A 13,405-nucleotide genomic window follows, 5' to 3' on the forward strand; every position below is an offset into this window, starting at 1 on the left:
AAACTGAAGTGTATTAAAATGTATGTTAGAAAATTGCCGTCAGCCAGTTCTGCTGTGACAAAAGACTTGTGCTAGCTGTAATAGAGTGAGTTGTAAACACTGAGCTTAGTTTTTCTCATCTCTTTTTAATATGGGACACATAAAGCTGAATATGTCTCAAATTCTATGTTCCCTAGTGGAGAGAAAGCCACCAGGAAAGGATGTTGTGTTCTTGTTGGACGGATCTGATGGCACTAGAAGTGCATTCCCAGCTATGCGAGACTTTGTGCAAAGAGTAGTCGAGACACTGAGTCTGGATGACAACAAAGACCGTGTCTCAGTGGTTCAGTACAGCAGAGATCCGGCTGTCCAATTCTATCTGAACACGTACTCAACAAAGGCCGTGATCCTTGACACTGTCAGAGGTTTGAGGCACAAAGGCGGAAGACCCCTCAACACTGGAGCCGCTCTGCAGTACTTGAGGGACAATGTCTTCACGGCCTCTGCTGGAAGCAGGCGCCTGGAAGGAGTTCCACAGGTGCTAATAGTGCTAAGTGGTGGACGTTCTTCTGACAGTGTTGACGCACCAGCCTCCGCTCTCAAACAGCTGGGTGTCTTGATCTTTGCAATAGGAAGCAGGGGCTCTGATAGCAGAGAGCTGGAGACAATATCTCACGATCCCACTTCTGCTCTCTCTGTATCTGAATTCACGGACCTTCCCAGTGTCCAACAGCAACTTCAGTCCTCGGTGGAGGCTGTGGTAATTGACGTTACCCCAGAATCACCAACTGTACCTGGTATGTTAACAAGCATGACCTCTTGCTGTCCTGAATGGCTACCTGACTTGTTTCAGCTACACTAACGGAAAGAAATTTAGTGTGATAGTTGTTTATCTCCAAGTGTTTTGAACGAGAGGTAGTGGACTATGTTCCTGCCATTTATTAGTAAAGTAGGCAGTGCTAGAGCTTTTCAAAACAATAGTCTACGACTTCATGATTAATCCACCAGATTGCTTCTTTGGGAGGCTATTTAAAACATTTTTCTGTCTTCCTCTCATTTCTCAGTTGACAGTGGCAAAAAAGATATCGTGTTCCTTCTGGATGGTTCTGATGGCACAAGGAATGGCTTCCCTGCCATGCGTGAATTTGTTGAGAGAGTTGTGGAGAAACTCAATGTGGGCCAAAACAATGACCGTGTCTCTGTGGTCCAGTACAGCAGAGATCCAGAGGTCGATTTCTATCTGAACACACACGCCACAAAAGAGGATATCGTGAATTCGGTCAGAGGGCTCAGACACAGAGGAGGCAGACCCCTCAACACCGGGGCAGCCCTCCAGTACGTCAGAGACAACGTCTTTACAAACTCCTCTGGCAGTAGACGCCTGCAAGGTGTTCCACAGATGCTGATCCTGCTAAATGGTGGAAGGTCTTTTGACAATGTAGATTCCCCAGCCACTGCTCTCAAACAGCAGGGCATCTTTGTGATTGGCATTGGAACAAGGAACTCTGACAGAAGTGAGCTGCAGAAGATATCATATGAGCCTAGCTATGCTCTATCCGTGTCTGACTTCACTGACCTCCCCACTGTCCAAGAACAGCTCTCCTCTGTCATGAGCACAGTGCGAGTGAGGGCGACACCCATGACACCAACAGTAACTGGTAAGCAAGTGACTGATTTTTGCATTCCAACCTCATGGTGGGATGCAAACTGAAGTGTATTAAAATGTATGTTAGAAAATTGCCGTCAGCCAGTTCTGCTGTGACAAAAGACTTGTGCTAGCTGTAATAGAGTGAGTTGTAAACACTGAGCTTAGTTTTTCTCATCTCTTTTTAATATGGGACACATAAAGCTGAATATGTCTCAAATTCTATGTTCCCTAGTGGAGAGAAAGCCACCAGGAAAGGATGTTGTGTTCTTGTTGGACGGATCTGATGGCACTAGAAGTGCATTCCCAGCTATGCGAGACTTTGTGCAAAGAGTAGTCGAGACACTGAGTCTGGATGACAACAAAGACCGTGTCTCAGTGGTTCAGTACAGCAGAGATCCGGCTGTCCAATTCTATCTGAACACGTACTCAACAAAGGCCGTGATCCTTGACACTGTCAGAGGTTTGAGGCACAAAGGCGGAAGACCCCTCAACACTGGAGCCGCTCTGCAGTACTTGAGGGACAATGTCTTCACGGCCTCTGCTGGAAGCAGGCGCCTGGAAGGAGTTCCACAGGTGCTAATAGTGCTAAGTGGTGGACGTTCTTCTGACAGTGTTGACGCACCAGCCTCCGCTCTCAAACAGCTGGGTGTCTTGATCTTTGCAATAGGAAGCAGGGGCTCTGATAGCAGAGAGCTGGAGACGATATCTCACGATCCCACTTCTGCTCTCTCTGTATCTGAATTCACGGACCTTCCCAGTGTCCAACAGCAACTTCAGTCCTCGGTGGAGGCTGTGGTAGTTGACGTTACCCCAGAATCACCAACTCTACCTGGTATGTTAACAAGCATGACCTCTTGCTGTCCTGAATGGCTACCTGACTTGTTTCAGTTACACTAACGGAAAGAAATTTAGTGTGATAGTTGTTTATCTCCAAGTGTTTTGAACGAGAGGTAGTGGACTATGTTCCTGCCATTTATTAGTAAAGTAGGCAGTGCTAGAGCTTTTCAAAACAATAGTCTACGACTTCATGATTAATCCACCAGATTGCTTCTTTGGGAGGCTATTTAAAACATTTTTCTGTCTTCCTCTCATTTCTCAGTTGACAGTGGCAAAAAAGATATCGTGTTCCTTCTGGATGGTTCTGATGGCACAAGGAATGGCTTCCCTGCCATGCGTGAATTTGTTGAGAGAGTTGTGGAGAAACTCAATGTGGGCCAAAACAATGACCGTGTCTCTGTGGTCCAGTACAGCAGAGATCCAGAGGTCAATTTCTATCTGAACACACACGCCACAAAAGAGGATATCGTGGATTCGGTCAGAGGGCTGAAACACAGAGGAGGCAGACCCCTCAACACCGGGGCAGCCCTCCAGTACGTCAGAGACAACGTCTTTACACCCTCCTCTGGCAGTAGACGCCTGCAAGGTGTTCCACAGATGCTGATCCTGCTAAATGGTGGAAGGTCTTTTGACAATGTAGATTCCCCAGCCACTGCTCTCAAACAGCAGGGCATCTTTGTGATTGGCATTGGAACAAGGAACTCTGACAGAAGTGAGCTGCAGAAGATATCATATGAGCCTAGCTATGCTCTATCTGTGTCTGACTTCACTGACCTCCCCACTGTCCAAGAACAGCTCTCCTCTGTCATGAGCACAGTGCGAGTGAGGGCGACACCCATGACACCAACAGTAACTGGTAAGCAAGTGACTGATTTTTGCATTCCAACCTCATGGTGGGATGCCAATTGAAGTGTATTAAAATGTATGTTAGCAAATTGCCGTCAGCCAGTTCTGCTGTGACAAAAGACTTGTGCTAGCTGTAATAGAGTGAGTTGTAAACACTGAGCTTAGTTTTTCTCATCTCTTTTTAATATGGGACACATAAAGCTGAATATGTCTCAAATTCTATGTTCCCTAGTGGAGAGAAAGCCACCAGGAAAGGATGTTGTGTTCTTGTTGGACGGATCTGATGGCACTAGAAGTGCATTCCCAGCTATGCGAGACTTTGTGCAAAGAGTAGTCGAGACACTGAGTCTGGATGACAACAAAGACCGTGTCTCAGTGGTTCAGTACAGCAGAGATCCGGCTGTCCAATTCTATCTGAACACGTACTCAACAAAGGCCGTGATCCTTGACACTGTCAGAGGTTTGAGGCACAAAGGCGGAAGACCCCTCAACACTGGAGCCGCTCTGCAGTACTTGAGGGACAATGTCTTCACGGCCTCTGCTGGAAGCAGGCGCCTGGAAGGAGTTCCACAGGTGCTAATAGTGCTAAGTGGTGGACGTTCTTCTGACAGTGTTGACGCACCAGCCTCCGCTCTCAAACAGCTGGGTGTCTTGATCTTTGCAATAGGAAGCAGGGGCTCTGATAGCAGAGAGCTGGAGACGATATCTCACGATCCCACTTCTGCTCTCTCTGTATCTGAATTCACGGACCTTCCCAGTGTCCAACAGCAACTTCAGTCCTCGGTGGAGGCTGTGGTAATTGACGTTACCCCAGAATCACCAACTGTACCTGGTATGTTAACAAGCATGACCTCTTGCTGTCCTGAATGGCTACCTGACTTGTTTCAGTTACACTAACGGAAAGAAATTTAGTGTGATAGTTGTTTATCTCCAAGTGTTTTGAACGAGAGGTAGTGGACTATGTTCCTGCCATTTATTAGTAAAGTAGGCAGTGCTAGAGCTTTTCAAAACAATAGTCTACGACTTCATGATTAATCCACCAGATTGCTTCTTTGGGAGGCTATTTAAAACATTTTTCTGTCTTCCTCTCATTTCTCAGTTGACAGTGGCAAAAAAGATATCGTGTTCCTTCTGGATGGTTCTGATGGCACAAGGAATGGCTTCCCTGCCATGCGTGAATTTGTTGAGAGAGTTGTGGAGAAACTCAATGTGGGCCAAAACAATGACCGTGTCTCTGTGGTCCAGTACAGCAGAGATCCAGAGGTCAATTTCTATCTGAACACACACGCCACAAAAGAGGATATCGTGGATTCGGTCAGAGGGCTGAAACACATAGGAGGCAGACCCCTCAACACCGGGGCAGCCCTCCAGTACGTCAGAGACAACGTCTTTACACCCTCCTCTGGCAGTAGACGGCTGCAAGGTGTTCCACAGATGCTGATCCTGCTAAATGGTGGAAGGTCTTTTGACAATGTAGATTCCCCAGCCACTGCTCTCAAACAGCAGGGCATCTTTGTGATTGGCATTGGAACAAGGAACTCTGACAGAAGTGAGCTGCAGAAGATATCATATGAGCCTAGCTATGCTCTATCCGTGTCTGACTTCACTGACCTCCCCACTGTCCAAGAACAGCTCTCCTCTGTCATGAGCACAGTGCGAGTGAGGGCGACACCCATGACACCAACAGTAACTGGTAAGCAAGTGACTGATTTTTGCATTCCAACCTCATGGTGGGATGCCAATTGAAGTGTATTAAAATGTATGTTAGCAAATTGCCGTCAGCCAGTTCTGCTGTGACAAAAGACTTGTGCTAGCTGTAATAGAGTGAGTTGTAAACACTGAGCTTAGTTTTTCTCATCTCTTTTTAATATGGGACACATAAAGCTGAATATGTCTCAAATTCTATGTTCCCTAGTGGAGAGAAAGCCACCAGGAAAGGATGTTGTGTTCTTGTTGGACGGATCTGATGGCACTAGAAGTGCATTCCCAGCTATGCGAGACTTTGTGCAAAGAGTAGTCGAGACACTGAGTCTGGATGACAACAAAGACCGTGTCTCAGTGGTTCAGTACAGCAGAGATCCGGCTGTCCAATTCTATCTGAACACGTACTCAACAAAGGCCGTGATCCTTGACACTGTCAGAGGTTTGAGGCACAAAGGCGGAAGACCCCTCAACACTGGAGCCGCTCTGCAGTACTTGAGGGACAATGTCTTCACGGCCTCTGCTGGAAGCAGGCGCCTGGAAGGAGTTCCACAGGTGCTAATAGTGCTAAGTGGTGGACGTTCTTCTGACAGTGTTGACGCACCAGCCTCCGCTCTCAAACAGCTGGGTGTCTTGATCTTTGCAATAGGAAGCAGGGGCTCTGATAGCAGAGAGCTGGAGACGATATCTCACAATCCCTCTTCTGCTCTCTCTGTATCTGAATTCACGGACCTTCCCAGTGTCCAACAGCAACTTCAGTCCTCGGTGGAGGCTGTGGTAGTTGACGTTACCCCAGAATCACCAACTGTACCTGGTATGTTAACAAGCATGACCTCTTGCTGTCCTGAATGGCTACCTGACTTGTTTCAGCTACACTAACGGAAAGAAATTTAGTGTGATAGTTGTTTATCTCCAAGTGTTTTGAACGAGAGGTAGTGGACTATGTTCCTGCCATTTATTAGTAAAGTAGGCAGTGCTAGAGCTTTTCAAAACAATAGTCTACGACTTCATGATTAATCCACCAGATTGCTTCTTTGGGAGGCTATTTAAAACATTTTTCTGTCTTCCTCTCATTTCTCAGTTGACAGTGGCAAAAAAGATATCGTGTTCCTTCTGGATGGTTCTGATGGCACAAGGAATGGCTTCCCTGCCATGCGTGAATTTGTTGAGAGAGTTGTGGAGAAACTCAATGTGGGCCAAAACAATGACCGTGTCTCTGTGGTCCAGTACAGCAGAGATCCAGAGGTCAATTTCTATCTGAACACACACGCCACAAAAGAGGATATCGTGGATTCGGTCAGAGGGCTGAAACACAGAGGAGGCAGACCCCTCAACACCGGGGCAGCCCTCCAGTACGTCAGAGACAACGTCTTTACACCCTCCTCTGGCAGTAGACGCCTGCAAGGTGTTCCACAGATGCTGATCCTGCTAAATGGTGGAAGGTCTTTTGACAATGTAGATTCCCCAGCCACTGCTCTCAAACAGCAGGGCATCTTTGTGATTGGCATTGGAACAAGGAACTCTGACAGAAGTGAGCTGCAGAAGATATCATATGAGCCTAGCTATGCTCTATCCGTGTCTGACTTCACTGACCTCCCCACTGTCCAAGAACAGCTCTCCTCTGTCATGAGCACAGTGCGAGTGAGGGCGACACCCATGACACCAACAGTAACTGGTAAGCAAGTGACTGATTTTTGCATTCCAACCTCATGGTGGGATGCCAATTGAAGTGTATTAAAATGTATGTTAGAAAATTGCCGTCAGCCAGTTCTGCTGTGACAAAAGACTTGTGCTAGCTGTAATAGAGTGAGTTGTAAACACTGAGCTTAGTTTTTCTCATCTCTTTTTAATATGGGACACATAAAGCTGAATATGTCTCAAATTCTATGTTCCCTAGTGGAGAGAAAGCCACCAGGAAAGGATGTTGTGTTCTTGTTGGACGGATCTGATGGCACTAGAAGTGCATTCCCAGCTATGCGAGACTTTGTGCAAAGAGTAGTCGAGACACTGAGTCTGGATGACAACAAAGACCGTGTCTCAGTGGTTCAGTACAGCAGAGATCCGGCTGTCCAATTCTATCTGAACACGTACTCAACAAAGGCCGTGATCCTTGACACTGTCAGAGGTTTGAGGCACAAAGGCGGAAGACCCCTCAACACTGGAGCCGCTCTGCAGTACTTGAGGGACAATGTCTTCACGGCCTCTGCTGGAAGCAGGCGCCTGGAAGGAGTTCCACAGGTGCTAATAGTGCTAAGTGGTGGACGTTCTTCTGACAGTGTTGACGCACCAGCCTCCGCTCTCAAACAGCTGGGTGTCTTGATCTTTGCAATAGGAAGCAGGGGCTCTGATAGCAGAGAGCTGGAGACGATATCTCACGATCCCTCTTCTGCTCTCTCTGTATCTGAATTCACGGACCTTCCCAGTGTCCAACAGCAACTTCAGTCCTCGGTGGAGGCTGTGGTAGTTGACGTTACCCCAGAATCACCAACTCTACCTGGTATGTTAACAAGCATGACCTCTTGCTGTCCTGAATGGCTACCTGACTTGTTTCAGCTACACTAACGGAAAGAAATTTAGTGTGATAGTTGTTTATCTCCAAGTGTTTTGAACGAGAGGTAGTGGACTATGTTCCTGCCATTTATTAGTAAAGTAGGCAGTGCTAGAGCTTTTCAAAACAATAGTCTACGACTTCATGATTAATCCACCAGATTGCTTCTTTGGGAGGCTATTTAAAACATTTTTCTGTCTTCCTCTCATTTCTCAGTTGACAGTGGCAAAAAAGATATCGTGTTCCTTCTGGATGGTTCTGATGGCACAAGGAATGGCTTCCCTGCCATGCGTGAATTTGTTGAGAGAGTTGTGGAGAAACTCAATGTGGGCCAAAACAATGACCGTGTCTCTGTGGTCCAGTACAGCAGAGATCCAGAGGTCAATTTCTATCTGAACACACACGCCACAAAAGAGGATATCGTGGATTCGGTCAGAGGGCTGAAACACAGAGGAGGCAGACCCCTCAACACCGGGGCAGCCCTCCAGTACGTCAGAGACAACGTCTTTACACCCTCCTCTGGCAGTAGACGCCTGCAAGGTGTTCCACAGATGCTGATCCTGCTAAATGGTGGAAGGTCTTTTGACAATGTAGATTCCCCAGCCACTGCTCTCAAACAGCAGGGCATCTTTGTGATTGGCATTGGAACAAGGAACTCTGACAGAAGTGAGCTGCAGAAGATATCATATGAGCCTAGCTATGCTCTATCCGTGTCTGACTTCACTGACCTCCCCACTGTCCAAGAACAGCTCTCCTCTGTCATGAGCACAGTGCGAGTGAGGGCGACACCCATGACACCAACAGTAACTGGTAAGCAAGTGACTGATTTTTGCATTCCAACCTCATGGTGGGATGCAAACTGAAGTGTATTAAAATGTATGTTAGAAAATTGCCGTCAGCCAGTTCTGCTGTGACAAAAGACTTGTGCTAGCTGTAATAGAGTGAGTTGTAAACACTGAGCTTAGTTTTTCTCATCTCTTTTTAATATGGGACACATAAAGCTGAATATGTCTCAAATTCTATGTTCCCTAGTGGAGAGAAAGCCACCAGGAAAGGATGTTGTGTTCTTGTTGGACGGATCTGATGGCACTAGAAGTGCATTCCCAGCTATGCGAGACTTTGTGCAAAGAGTAGTCGAGACACTGAGTCTGGATGACAACAAAGACCGTGTCTCAGTGGTTCAGTACAGCAGAGATCCGGCTGTCCAATTCTATCTGAACACGTACTCAACAAAGGCCGTGCTCCTTGACACTGTCAGAGGTTTGAGGCACAAAGGCGGAAGACCCCTCAACACTGGAGCCGCTCTGCAGTACTTGAGGGACAATGTCTTCACGGCCTCTGCTGGAAGCAGGCGCCTGGAAGGAGTTCCACAGGTGCTAATAGTGCTAAGTGGTGGACGTTCTTCTGACAGTGTTGACGCACCAGCCTCCGCTCTCAAACAGCTGGGTGTCTTGATCTTTGCAATAGGAAGCAGGGGCTCTGATAGCAGAGAGCTGGAGACGATATCTCACGATCCCACTTCTGCTCTCTCTGTATCTGAATTCACGGACCTTCCCAGTGTCCAACAGCAACTTCAGTCCTCGGTGGAGGCTGTGGTAGTTGACGTTACCCCAGAATCACCAACTCTACCTGGTATGTTAACAAGCATGACCTCTTGCTGTCCTGAATGGCTACCTGACTTGTTTCAGCTACACTAACGGAAAGAAATTTAGTGTGATAGTTGTTTATCTCCAAGTGTTTTGAACGAGAGGTAGTGGACTATGTTCCTGCCATTTATTAGTAAAGTAGGCAGTGCTAGAGCTTTTCAAAACAATAGTCTACGACTTCATGATTAATCCACCAGATTGCTTCTTTGGGAGGCTATTTAAAACATTTTTCTGTCTTCCTCTCATTTCTCAGTTGACAGTGGCAAAAAAGATATCGTGTTCCTTCTGGATGGTTCTGATGGCACAAGGAATGGCTTCCCTGCCATGCGTGAATTTGTTGAGAGAGTTGTGGAGAAACTCAATGTGGGCCAAAACAATGACCGTGTCTCTGTGGTCCAGTACAGCAGAGATCCAGAGGTCAATTTCTATCTGAACACACACGCCACAAAAGAGGATATCGTGGATTCGGTCAGAGGGCTGAAACACAGAGGAGGCAGACCCCTCAACACCGGGGCAGCCCTCCAGTACGTCAGAGACAACGTCTTTACACCCTCCTCTGGCAGTAGACGCCTGCAAGGTGTTCCACAGATGCTGATCCTGCTAAATGGTGGAAGGTCTTTTGACAATGTAGATTCCCCAGCCACTGCTCTCAAACAGCAGGGCATCTTTGTGATTGGCATTGGAACAAGGAACTCTGACAGAAGTGAGCTGCAGAAGATATCATATGAGCCTAGCTATGCTCTATCCGTGTCTGACTTCACTGACCTCCCCACTGTCCAAGAACAGCTCTCCTCTGTCATGAGCACAGTGCGAGTGAGGGCGACACCCATGACACCAACAGTAACTGGTAAGCAAGTGACTGATTTTTGCATTCCAACCTCATGGTGGGATGCCAATTGAAGTGTATTAAAATGTATGTTAGCAAATTGCCGTCAGCCAGTTCTGCTGTGACAAAAGACTTGTGCTAGCTGTAATAGAGTGAGTTGTAAACACTGAGCTTAGTTTTTCTCATCTCTTTTTAATATGGGACACATAAAGCTGAATATGTCTCAAATTCTATGTTCCCTAGTGGAGAGAAAGCCACCAGGAAAGGATGTTGTGTTCTTGTTGGACGGATCTGATGGCACTAGAAGTGCATTCCCAGCTATGCGAGACTTTGTGCAAAGAGTAGTCGAGACACTGAGTCTGGATGACAACAAAGACCGTGTCTCAGTGGTTCAGTACAGCAGAGATCCGGCTGTCCAATTCTATCTGAACACGTACTCAACAAAGGCCGTGATCCTTGACACTGTCAGAGGTTTGAGGCACAAAGGCGGAAGACCCCTCAACACTGGAGCCGCTCTGCAGTACTTGAGGGACAATGTCTTCACGGCCTCTGCTGGAAGCAGGCGCCTGGAAGGAGTTCCACAGGTGCTAATAGTGCTAAGTGGTGGACGTTCTTCTGACAGTGTTGACGCACCAGCCTCCGCTCTCAAACAGCTGGGTGTCTTGATCTTTGCAATAGGAAGCAGGGGCTCTGATAGCAGAGAGCTGGAGACGATATCTCACGATCCCACTTCTGCTCTCTCTGTATCTGAATTCACGGACCTTCCCAGTGTCCAACAGCAACTTCAGTCCTCGGTGGAGGCTGTGGTAATTGACGTTACCCCAGAATCACCAACTGTACCTGGTATGTTAACAAGCATGACCTCTTGCTGTCCTGAATGGCTACCTGACTTGTTTCAGTTACACTAACGGAAAGAAATTTAGTGTGATAGTTGTTTATCTCCAAGTGTTTTGAACGAGAGGTAGTGGACTATGTTCCTGCCATTTATTAGTAAAGTAGGCAGTGCTAGAGCTTTTCAAAACAATAGTCTACGACTTCATGATTAATCCACCAGATTGCTTCTTTGGGAGGCTATTTAAAACATTTTTCTGTCTTCCTCTCATTTCTCAGTTGACAGTGGCAAAAAAGATATCGTGTTCCTTCTGGATGGTTCTGATGGCACAAGGAATGGCTTCCCTGCCATGCGTGAATTTGTTGAGAGAGTTGTGGAGAAACTCAATGTGGGCCAAAACAATGACCGTGTCTCTGTGGTCCAGTACAGCAGAGATCCAGAGGTCAATTTCTATCTGAACACACACGCCACAAAAGAGGATATCGTGGATTCGGTCAGAGGGCTGAAACACAGAGGAGGCAGACCCCTCAACACCGGGGCAGCCCTCCAGTACGTCAGAGACAACGTCTTTACACCCTCCTCTGGCAGTAGACGCCTGCAAGGTGTTCCACAGATGCTGATCCTGCTAAATGGTGGAAGGTCTTTTGACAATGTAGATTCCCCAGCCACTGCTCTCAAACAGCAGGGCATCTTTGTGATTGGCATTGGAACAAGGAACTCTGACAGAAGTGAGCTGCAGAAGATATCATATGAGCCTAGCTATGCTCTATCCGTGTCTGACTTCACTGACCTCCCCACTGTCCAAGAACAGCTCTCCTCTGTCATGAGCACAGTGCGAGTGAGGGCGACACCCATGACACCAACAGTAACTGGTAAGCAAGTGACTGATTTTTGCATTCCAACCTCATGGTGGGATGCAAACTGAAGTGTATTAAAATGTATGTTAGAAAATTGCTGTCAGCCAGTTCTGCTGTGACAAAAGACTTGTGCTAGCTGTAATAGAGTGAGTTGTAAACACTGAGCTTAGTTTTTCTCATCTCTTTTTAATATGGGACACATAAAGCTGAATATGTCTCAAATTCTATGTTCCCTAGTGGAGAGAAAGCCACCAGGAAAGGATGTTGTGTTCTTGTTGGACGGATCTGATGGCACTAGAAGTGCATTCCCAGCTATGCGAGACTTTGTGCAAAGAGTAGTCGAGACACTGAGTCTGGATGACAACAAAGACCGTGTCTCAGTGGTTCAGTACAGCAGAGATCCGGCTGTCCAATTCTATCTGAACACGTACTCAACAAAGGCCGTGATCCTTGACACTGTCAGAGGTTTGAGGCACAAAGGCGGAAGACCCCTCAACACTGGAGCCGCTCTGCAGTACTTGAGGGACAATGTCTTCACGGCCTCTGCTGGAAGCAGGCGCCTGGAAGGAGTTCCACAGGTGCTAATAGTGCTAAGTGGTGGACGTTCTTCTGACAGTGTTGACGCACCAGCCTCCGCTCTCAAACAGCTGGGTGTCTTGATCTTTGCAATAGGAAGCAGGGGCTCTGATAGCAGAGAGCTGGAGACGATATCTCACGATCCCACTTCTGCTCTCTCTGTATCTGAATTCACGGACCTTCCCAGTGTCCAACAGCAACTTCAGTCCTCGGTGGAGGCTGTGGTAATTGACGTTACCCCAGAATCACCAACTGTACCTGGTATGTTAACAAGCATGACCTCTTGCTGTCCTGAATGGCTACCTGACTTGTTTCAGCTACACTAACGGAAAGAAATTTAGTGTGATAGTTGTTTATCTCCAAGTGTTTTGAACGAGAGGTAGTGGACTATGTTCCTGCCATTTATTAGTAAAGTAGGCAGTGCTAGAGCTTTTCAAAACAATAGTCTACGACTTCATGATTAATCCACCAGATTGCTTCTTTGGGAGGCTATTTAAAACATTTTTCTGTCTTCCTCTCATTTCTCAGTTGACAGTGGCAAAAAAGATATCGTGTTCCTTCTGGATGGTTCTGATGGCACAAGGAATGGCTTCCCTGCCATGCGTGAATTTGTTGAGAGAGTTGTGGAGAAACTCGATGTGGGCCAAAACAATGACCGTGTCTCTGTGGTCCAGTACAGCAGAGATCCAGAGGTCGATTTCTATCTGAACACACACGCCACAAAAGAGGATATCGTGAATTCGGTCAGAGGGCTCAGACACAGAGGAGGCAGACCCCTCAACACCGGGGCAGCCCTCCAGTACGTCAGAGACAACGTCTTTACACCCTCCTCTGGCAGTAGACGCCTGCAAGGTGTTCCACAGATGCTGATCCTGCTAAATGGTGGAAGGTCTTTTGACAATGTAGATTCCCCAGCCACTGCTCTCAAACAGCAGGGCATCTTTGTGATTGGCATTGGAACAAGGAACTCTGACAGAAGTGAGCTGCAGAAGATATCATATGAGCCTAGCTATGCTCTATCCGTGTCTGACTTCACTGACCTCCCCACTGTCCAAGAACAGCTCTCCTCTGTCATGAGCACAGTGCGAGTGAGGGCGACACCCATGACA

At 47.3% G+C, this 13,405-nt stretch overlaps 1 protein-coding gene across 1 annotated transcript in view; it reads left to right on the forward strand.

Annotated features, from left to right (window-relative positions):
* Positions 1-316: 316 nt before the first annotated feature.
* Positions 317-13,405, forward strand: part of LOC139340680 (collagen alpha-3(VI) chain-like) — a gene marked incomplete at its 5' end in the record, with an annotated part of 41,938 nt that continues 28,849 nt past the window's right edge. The window contains 3 exons of the mRNA XM_070976591.1: positions 317-547; positions 4,427-4,768; positions 12,842-13,354. Coding sequence (XP_070832692.1) covers positions 317-547; positions 4,427-4,768; positions 12,842-13,354 — 1,086 coding nt within the window. The remainder of the gene's footprint in view (positions 548-4,426; positions 4,769-12,841; positions 13,355-13,405) is intronic.

The sequence above is a fragment of the Chaetodon trifascialis genome, chromosome 12, assembly GCF_039877785.1.
Source record: "Chaetodon trifascialis isolate fChaTrf1 chromosome 12, fChaTrf1.hap1, whole genome shotgun sequence".
NCBI lineage: Eukaryota > Metazoa > Chordata > Actinopteri > Chaetodontiformes > Chaetodontidae > Chaetodon > Chaetodon trifascialis.